General features: G+C 41.8%; 1 protein-coding gene across 1 annotated transcript; it reads left to right on the forward strand.

Annotated features, from left to right (window-relative positions):
• Nucleotides 1-2,451: 2,451 nt before the first annotated feature.
• On the forward strand, nt 2,452-8,971 carry SELENOK (selenoprotein K). Its single transcript, XM_005896464.3, has 4 exons — nt 2,452-2,608; nt 6,671-6,761; nt 8,217-8,300; nt 8,878-8,971. The coding sequence occupies exons 1-4, from the start codon at nt 2,590-2,592 to the stop codon at nt 8,969-8,971; spliced, it is 288 nt and encodes a 95-aa protein (XP_005896526.2). The 5' UTR covers nt 2,452-2,589.
• Nucleotides 8,972-9,856: the final 885 nt, after the last annotated feature.

Below are 9,856 nucleotides of genomic sequence, written 5' to 3' on the forward strand. Positions count from 1 at the left end.
AAACCCAGGTCTCCCACATTGCAGGCAGATTCTTTACCAGCTGAGCCACAAGGGAAGATCAAGTATAGACTGGAGTGGGTAGCCTATCCCTTCTCCAGCAGATCTTCCCGACTCAGGAATCAAACCAGGGTGTCCTGCATTGCAGGCAGATTCTTTACCAACTGAGCTATGAGGGAAGCCCCAGTAAGTACTATATAAATGTTAGCTATTATTGTTGTTGTCATAAGGATTAAACTAATGAGTAAAACGCTTAGAACAGTGCCTGACACATAGTAAATTATGCATAAATATTATTCATTATTAAGACCATTCAGTCATTCAGCTCTTCAACAGATATTTACTGAGTACATTTTCTGTGCCAGGCTAATAACATCTTCACTCTAGCCCAGTGTACTAGACAAATACCTGACTGAGAATATACACGTGTCTATATAAATAGACACCACCAAGGGACTTTCAGTACCCTGTACTAATATTAGTTCCCTTCCACCTTTTGGGACTGGGGAGATTTTTAGGGGCCTTTTGGATCCCTCTCTCTTTCTCTCCCTCCCTCTCTACCAACAAATACCTGAATACCTACTACCTGCCAAGGACTATGACAGACCTTAAAGATGTAAGAGGGAACAAGGCAGGTAAGATTCTGGACCTCTTACATCTTTTGTTTTCTGGAAAGAAACAAGCCAGTTATGACATAAAATATTTTCACATTGTGATAAGTACTATGAAGAAAATAATCATGGAGATGACAGCCCCGGAGAAGGAAGTCAGAAGTGGTGACACTTAAGCCCTAAGACCTAAAAGATGAAAGGAGCTGGCTGTGCAAGAAGTCAGGGTAAAGAGTGCCCCAGGAGGAAGGAAAAGCCCATGCAGTCTTGCAGGCAGCAAAGAACTTGGGTGTTTGAGACTAAATGAACAATGCCGCTGGAGCACAATTTCCCTGGGATTGTGGCAGGAGGTGTAGTGAAGGGGGAATCGAATGGATATAGTGAGTCATGAAGGGCCCGTAGATGCTGACAAGGAACTGGATCTTAGGACCAATAGGAAATCACTAAATTTTAGTGTCTAATAGGTTGCAGGAAATTACTTCCTCTTTAAGACCACTCTTGCTGCAATGTGAAAAACTGCTTAAGGCTGGTAAGGGTGGAAGCTGGGATTTCAGGTGGAAGACAACTAGACAACAGCAGGTAAGACATGATGATGGCATGGCTTGTGTTAAGAAAGGTCCTTGCGAAAATTAATGACCCCATGTCAATATTTGTGCAGAAAGAAACCTCTATGATTGCGATGCAAAAATTTCAGATGAAGGATATTGTCTTGTCCTAGAATGCACTTTGGGGGCAGGGGGAATTGCTGTTGAAGAAGTCAACATGAAAATAAATATTTGTTTATTCTAGATATAGGAACTTACAATCTTAGCACACATCGTTAAATGCAAAATTTTATTTCCAAAATGTAATTTTCAATTTCATTTTAGTTTAGATGATTAGGAACTTTCTGAGGATACAACACACATGGCTTGACAACTGGAGGAAAAAAAAAAAAAAAAGGGTGTCCACGCAGAAAGAACAGCCAAGGACAAAAGCAGCGGGACAAGAATGAGACTGCCATAGTAAAGGACCAGAAAGTAGCCCAGTGGCTGGAGGAGTAAGTAGCCATCAGCACAAGGTATGTGGTCCATTTTTAATCAATGACCAGGAGATGGCTTCTCATTCATCTGTCACCTCCACACTGCCCGTATATCACACAACGACGGTGTGCTCAGTCTCAGTCGCTTCTATCCATGGGATTTCCCAGGCAAGAATACTGGAGTGGGATGCCATTTCCTTCTTCAGGGGATCTTCCGCACCCACGGATAGAACCCGCATTTTCTGAGTTGGGAGGCGTGAGCCACCACCAGGGAAGCCCTATATCACGCAGTAGCCAGGAAATTAAAAAAAAAAAAAAAAACTAGCAGAGTAAGGTATAGCTACCTCGCGCTACAGTATTTTTCAGCTATCTCACAAGAGCTGATAAAAACTCCATCCACTTCCAGCGAACCAGGAATAGAAACACTAGTTCTAAAGAGAATTAGCCCATCGTCTAGAGAGTGCCTGTGTATTCCCGACGGCTTCACGATAAGGCTCTTTTCGGTTTGATCACCGTCTTAAGGCCCCTCCCGGCACACCCTCAAAGATCCACAATTTTGGAAAATTCTCAGGAATCTCCTCCTGCGAGCGGTTCTTCAAGCCACTCCACACGTAGCCTTGCCTCCCCAGCCTTGGGCCCTCCAAACTAGAAAGCGGCGCCTCTTCTCCAGCCGGAGCAAACCAGCTCTCCTAGAAAAAGCGAATGTTCACAGACTAAAACCGCAACATCACTTCCGATCCCCGGCCCCAGCCGCCGCTTTACACCGGAAGTCGCCGGCGTGACGTGGCCAAAACGCCCGTCGGGGGCGTGTCCCCGTAGAGCCAATGGGCTCTGTCCACCTCCCTTCTCTGTCACCGTTTTGTCGATTCACGGCCTGTGATGTAAGAGGGAGGCGCGGAGGGAGATAAGGAATCCAAGAGGGGTCAGGCGTCGCCGTCGCCCTGAAGACGGAGGAGGGGCAAGATGGTTTACATCTCGAATGGTGAGTTGAAGGGGCAAAGTGGGCGACCTCCGTGCTGGGAAGCCGGACCCCGGGTTTCTTCCATCCTCGCCCGCCAGCCTGGCACCGCTTTCCCGGGCACGCCCCCCGGCCAAATGGAGCTGGGGGCGAAGCCGCCCCGGCCTGCAGCTCCTCAGCCGATCGTCCCTGAGCCGGCGGCGGGGCTGAGGTCCCCTTGATGACTGCTATGCCGAGCGTCCGGCGATCTCGCCTTCCTGGAGCTTCTGCCTGTGGGTCTTGAAAAGTGGTCTTTCCTTTTCGGGCGTCAGTGTCCTTAAGTATTAATAGTGAAGACCACAGTGTTTACACCATCTGCGTTGCGCTATGCCTTTTTTAAAAGAGTCGCTCGTGTGTCCACGCATTCAGTTTCTATATCGCCTTATCCGGGTGAAACGTATTGTCTGTTTTGCGGGTGGAGACTTAGCCGCAGCCGGATTAATTAGTTTGCCCAGGATCACAGAAGTAGTTCTGATGGTTTATTGGGGTTTCTAACGCCGGTAGGCTGACGTCAGCTTCCTTGCGGTTATCTACTACGCTGCCTCTTTCCGTAACTTGTAAGAGCCTGGACTAAAAGCTTTGGATAGACTTTTTCCCTACAGTTGAGAGAGAGCTCGTCATGCAGGTAATTTTCTGCCCTAATATCAAGGGGCATAGGGAGAAACAGCACTCCCTGTGGGAACAAGCTGATTATTCCTGGAATGGAGAAGCTGAGAGAGACTTAATTCAGTGGTTCCCCAAAGACAGTGAATGGAAAGAAAGACACAGTATGACTGGGAAAAATGTCAGAACTGCCTGCCCAGTTGTTTGACTCAGGTAACACAAATGTCCTGGTGCCCTCTTAACTAGTTCTTGGATCACAGGAGCCAGGTCCTGGTTTCGTTTGAATCATCTGTTTATCTTAAGAGGCTATGAAGACACTGTAGTCTGAAGTCTTCTGGCTGAGCACACTTTGCATTTCTTTGCTTTTCAAAATCTCTCTTCTGCTCCGAAACTCAAAAGTTTCGTCTTGGTTTTAGGCACTTGCAGACTTTGTGTTACATCCTTTGTGGTTAAGGCTGGCAGCTTCTATTATTTACTGACTACTTACATATATTTGTAGCGTGTCTTATGTATGCCTTGTCGTCTTTCATCTACATAAATGAAGTCTTATTAGGGCCTCGAATCTCACTTGTATAGTTGAGAAATGCCAGTTGCATTCAAGCCACTTATTTCTATCTGAGGAGAAGTTTCTGCCTTCAGAAACTGGGAGAAAAAGCACAAAAAACTGAATGGTACAAATGCATTCAATAGGCTCTTTAGAACTGCATAGGAAGAAATTGACCAGTTCTAGTTAGATCTCTTTTCTTAGAAGGACTGTATCAGTATTTCATAGGTGACAAAAATTTTCTCTTACTGTCAGATGACTTTTTCTTTTTCCAATAATTCTGTATGATGACTAGTCTTGGAATGCTTTTTCTTAGAGAAGGAAAATGTCTCAATGATGCAGAGCTAGTAAGAGGCCGAACAAAGCCAGTCACATACTGTTGGTATTGTTCAGTTGCTCAGTCATGTCGGTGTCAGACTCTTTGCAGCCCCATGGATTGTAGCCCACCAGGCTTCTCTGTCCATGGCATTTGCCAGGCAAGAATACGAGAGTGGGCTGCCATTTCCTTCTCCAGGGGATCCTCCCAACCCTGGGATCTTCCGGACCCAGGGATCGAACCCATGTCTCCTGCATTGCAGGTGGTTTCTTTACCACTGAGCCACCTGGGAAGCCCTCACACTGTAGTAGCCCCCTTTTCTCAATAGCTGTGTAAGAGCTCAGATCCGAGTGGATACTGAAAGTAAGCTGGTCTGTGAAAGAGGAAAAGTAAGCTGTAGCTGGGGGTGGGGGTGTGTGTGGGGGGTGGCAGTGAGTGTGGTGAAGCCCGAAGCCCTTGGGAAAATGGAGAGAACATGTAGTTGACAGATGGCTCTTCTCTCAAAATATTCTGACCTGTTGATTGACAAGACTGAAACTCTATACACTTTTCCTGATATAGCTTCTATTATTTAAAGTGGTTTGAAAAGTAGATGCATTTTTCTGTTAGATACAACTGGAGTCTGTAATTAGGATCAACAGCATTCTGTTAAAGAAATAGCCATAAGCCAAATGCTCTTTAGTACTTCAGTTCAGTTCAGTTCAGTTCAGTCGCTCAGTTGTGTCCAAGCTTTGCAACCCCTTAGAGCACACAAATTTTTTGACTTTTAGGAATTTTAACATAACAACTGTTATGTGCTTATAAAGATTTTAAGAGTATGTATAAACAGTCTTTTTATCTAGGCAAAAGACTTTGCAAGTGAAAGAGATACTCCAAACACATTTAGGAAATGGAAGTGGTGTGAGCATTCTTTATACTCATTCATCTCATTTGTTTCCTCAAAATGCTTGAATAAACAGATATTTGTACACCCATGCTCTTAGTAGCATGTTCACAGTAGCCAAAACATAGAAGCAACCCAGTGCCCATCAATAGATGATGGATAAACAAAATGTAGTATATGCATACAGTGGAATATTCATCAGCCTAAAGGAAGGATATTTTGACATATTCTACAATATGGATGAATCCTGAAGATATTGTACTAAGTGAAATAGCCAGTTGTTAAAGTACAAATAGTGTATGATTCCTCATACAAGTTTCCTAGAGCAGTCAAGTTCATAGGGACACCAAGTAGAATGGTGGTTTTCAGGGTCTGGGGAGCGGAGAGATGGGAAGTTGGTGTTTAAGGGGTGTGGGGTTGTTTGGGGAAGATGAAAACGCTCTGGAAGTAGCTGATGATGATGGTTGTACGGTAATGTACTTAATGCCATAGAATTATACACTTGAAATGATTAAAGTGATAACATTTTTTGTGTATATTTTACCTCATTAAAAAAAAGAAAAATTCTTGAAATATTACCCACCAAAAATTACAAACTATCAGATCAGATCAGTCGCTCAGTCGTGTCCAACTCTTTGCGAAACCCATGAATCGCAGCACACCAGGCCTCCCTGTCCATCACCAACTCCGGGAGTTCACTGAGACTCACGTCCATCGAGTCAGTGATGCCATCCAGCCATCTCATCCTCTGTCGTCCCCTTCTCCTCCTGCCCCCAATTCCTCCCAGCATCAGAGTCTTCTCCAATGAGTCAACTCTTCACATGAGGTGGCCAAAGTACTGGAGTTTCAGCTTTAGCATCATTCCTTCCAAAGAAATCCCAGGGCTGATCTCCTTCAGAATGGACTGCTTGGATCTCCTTGCAGTCCAAGGGACTCTCAAGAGTCTTCTCCAACACCACAGTTCAAAGCATCAATTCTTCGGCGCTCAGCGTTCTTCACAGTCCAACTCTCACATCCATACATGACCACAGGAAAAACCATAGCCTTGACTAGACGGACCTTTGTTGGCAAAGTAATGTCTCTGTTTTTGAAGATGCTATCTAGGTTGGACATAACTTTCCTTCCAAGGAGTAAGCATCTTTTAATTTCATGGCTGCAGTCACCATCTGCAGTGATTTTGGAGCCCCCCAAAATAAACTCTGACACTGTTTCCCCATCTATTTCCCATGAAGTGATGGGACCAGATGCCATGATCTTCGTTTTCTGAATGTTGAGCTTTAAGCCAACTTTTTCACTCTCCTCTTTCACTTTCATCAAGAGGCTTTTGAGTTCCTCTTCACTTTCTGCCATAAAGGTGGTGTCATCTGCATATCTGAGGTTATGGATATTTCTCCCGGCAATCTTGATTCCAGTTTGTGTTTCTTCCAGTCCAGCGTTTCTCCTGATGTACTCTGCATATGAGTTAAATAGAAGGCATTATTTGACATATGAAAGGAATGACGTCTAGATCACAGAGCTTCTCTTCCCCAAACCTTTCCTTAGGACCATATACGCATAACAGACTTCTCCTTGCGTAGACTATTTGGAACAGCGAACATGTTGAAAATTGAGCTTATGATTGTTACCCGACTGATTAAGTGTAATGTTTCTTGTGTTAGGGATTTGTAGCACTAACCAAAGTTTCTTCATTCTTATCTGCAGGACAAGTGTTGGACAGCAGGAGTCAGTCCCCATGGAGATTATCTTTTATAACAGATTTCTTCTGGGGAATAGCTGAGTTTGTGGTTTTGTTGTAAGTATAGCAGTGCTGTTAACAGCCCTGATATTTAAGTTGACAGGGGTACATTAGAGACATTACGGTGGTATCTTAAACAAGCTCAGCTTTCCTGAAGCAGTTTTCAATTGTGAATTTTATTAATAGTTTTTCTAAGAGAGATGAAGACCTGTACACTGGTAAAACTCCCCTCAAACACCTTGTATGATTATAAATATCTTCTTGAGTTGGTAAGGTTGACCATGACTTAGCCCTCGTGGTAACCATTTCAGCCTGCAGCTATGGGGCCAGACCAACTCCTTCTGTTGCCCAGTGACATACCTCACTTTCTGTACGTGCAACTATTATTGCACAGTATACATTGAGTAAACAAGGGGAATTAGATCTTGAATTTTAAGAGCTCCCAAGCCATAAACATTTTTTCTTAAATGAAGGATTAGCATCAATACACAGGATATACATAATTCACCATAATTTCAAGCAATTCTCAAATTCTTTTTTTTTTTGGTCTTTCATATTCTGTTTTATGAAAATTTTTCATCAACTACTAAAAATTCTTACTCATCCAAAATTTAAACATACATTTGAGCGTCTCATGGGCCAAGAACTGCAGAGATGTGGGAGATAGTTTCTTCATTGACTTTAATGTCAGTAAATACTTTCATTTTACAAGGGGCCTTGGGGGAGGGCATGATGGTGGGAGGTGGACATCAGAGGAGGTTATTCCAGGTGGGAGAGACACAAGAAAGATGGCAGAGGAGTTTGAAAATCAGCCTATGGTATTTACACTTAATTTGATGGTAGCTCTGGTATATAAAGTTTAATCTGATGGCTGCATGTAGCATAAATTAAAAGGGTAAAATGGAAGAGACTACCATAGAGAAATACAACAGGGGACAGAGAGGCCTAAGTTTGGTACTCACTGCAAAACTTCTTTGCAATCTCTTACAAATTTCACCTCCATATTGTTTATTTAATTAATTTAGTTAAATTTTAATTTAATTTAGTTAAATCCTTTCCCCTTTACAAATAAAATTCCATTTAAATGAATTCCCAGAAAGCCCTGTGCCTCTGGCATACCACCTCAACCCCTCCTTCCCCAGGGTAACATTAGGTAAGCTTTTGGCACAGGAAATACACATGCAGTACTTTAAAAGCAGTCTCTGGGGCTTGACAATCAAGACAGAGCAGAGGAAGAAAGTTGGAGTTGACTCTGGTTTCAGAGTCATTCGTAGACTCTGTCTAGAAGAGTTACAGCAAATCAGAAAGACAAGGGATGGTAGCTTCAGCACAGAACACAGCATACTATGTTGAAACCTGTGTTTGTGATAGATGGTGTTGTCTAGCTGGCCTCAAGAAAGGGAGCTTTGGAGCTAAGTTAGTTTAGTCTTCCTCCCACAAAGATGATAGTTGAAGCCATGGAAATTTTACAGTGTTGAAAGTGGATCTTCTGTTGTTTTCTGCTCCTTTCAGTTTCAGAACTCTGCTTCAACAAGATGTGAAAAAGAGAAGAGGCTACGGAAGCTCATCTGATTCCAGATATGATGACGGAAGAGGGTATAACTTTTTAAATTAATAAAAGATGTTTTTACCCCTCTGTGTAATTTATTAAATTAAAAATAGGCAGACAGACATATTAGGCTCATTTAAAGGCTTAAATTCTGTTTACAAAATTAATGCATTATTGTAAATCAAACAAGTTGCCTCTGATTTGATAATCTGAATTAATCTGACAAAGCTAAATGTATCAAATATCCAATGGGAAAAGTCTAAATTAGAGATTGAAAAGTGATGGTCAACATTAAAATCTAGAGATTTCACTTCAGAGTCTATAGATTTCCAGCTGCTAATGGAAATCTCAAGATCCAGCAGCACTGGGTGAGGCTTGTGTTTCCATATGGCTAAAATAAACTGGAGTTGGGTTTCAGGTAGGCATTTTAGGAGCTGTTGTTCCATTTATCATAATTCTTGCTTGACTCATGTATGTAATGTATCTATCTGGTCTCTTTCAGTATTTGAATTTTCAACTCAGATCTAAATAAATGGTAGTTCCTATTTTAAATTAAGAAAAAGATCTATTTGAGTGTTTGAAAAGAACCTACTAAACAGTAGAAATTAACTTTTCTTATCTTAGGCCACCAGGAAACCCCCCCAGAAGAAGAATGGGTCGAATTAATCATCTGCAGGGCCCTAATCCTCCTCCAATGGCCGGTGGATGAGGAAGGTAACTTACAGTCTGCAGTTCTCCAGAGATTTCATTTTGAAAATGCCTCCTTAGGAAGGCTGTCTTTAGGAAAATAGATGTCACAGCATTTTATACTCAGATGTCTTATTTGGAAAAATATTTATATCTTAACCCTTGAAAAATTATCTTTTGAATCAAAATGTCTTTTAAAGAAAGTTTTATAACATGCAATGACTGAGTTTTTCATACAGATCCGAATTACCAATTAGTAACTATTATAATGTTCTCTTTTAGGTAAATGTCTGCTCTAAGAAGCAGACAACTGGACGTGCACATTAATAGCAGAAGGAAACCATCAAGAAATGGAGTATGGATCATGCTGGACAAGTTAGATGAATGTGTACGTCTAAACAAGGATTGCTCTGTGTCCTCACAGACGAATGAGGTCATGCTGGGAATTCCCTCCGCAGGGATCTGGCATGACTGACACGCAGTTCTATAAATGCACGTTTGTCTCATCTTTTTTGTATTGTCTGTGAAAGTGTTAATATAGTTTTAATAAGTAAATATTTTTAGGTTACAAAGCTGACTTCTCAACTTCTCATCTTTATAAAATTAAAACTCAAAAAGCTGCAAATTTGAAGGAAAATAAAAGACTGTATATTGATTACTATTAGTGTCACCTTTTTCAACTTATGAAATATTGTTCGTTGTTGGGTTTTTTGTTCTCATTTATAAATAAATCACTGTGCTTATTTCAGTAGTATGCATATGATATCTATACTCTTGAATTAATTTTAAATCTTAAAACCTATCTGTCCCATGGATCTTTAATACAGTATGTCTTATTTGCTACCAAATGTAGTTAGCAGGGTACTTATAAAGCCATAATCAACAGACCTGAGCTACAGAATGTACGTTTCATAAA

This window comes from Bos mutus, chromosome 22 (assembly GCF_027580195.1).
Source record: "Bos mutus isolate GX-2022 chromosome 22, NWIPB_WYAK_1.1, whole genome shotgun sequence".
Lineage (NCBI taxonomy): Eukaryota > Metazoa > Chordata > Mammalia > Artiodactyla > Bovidae > Bos > Bos mutus.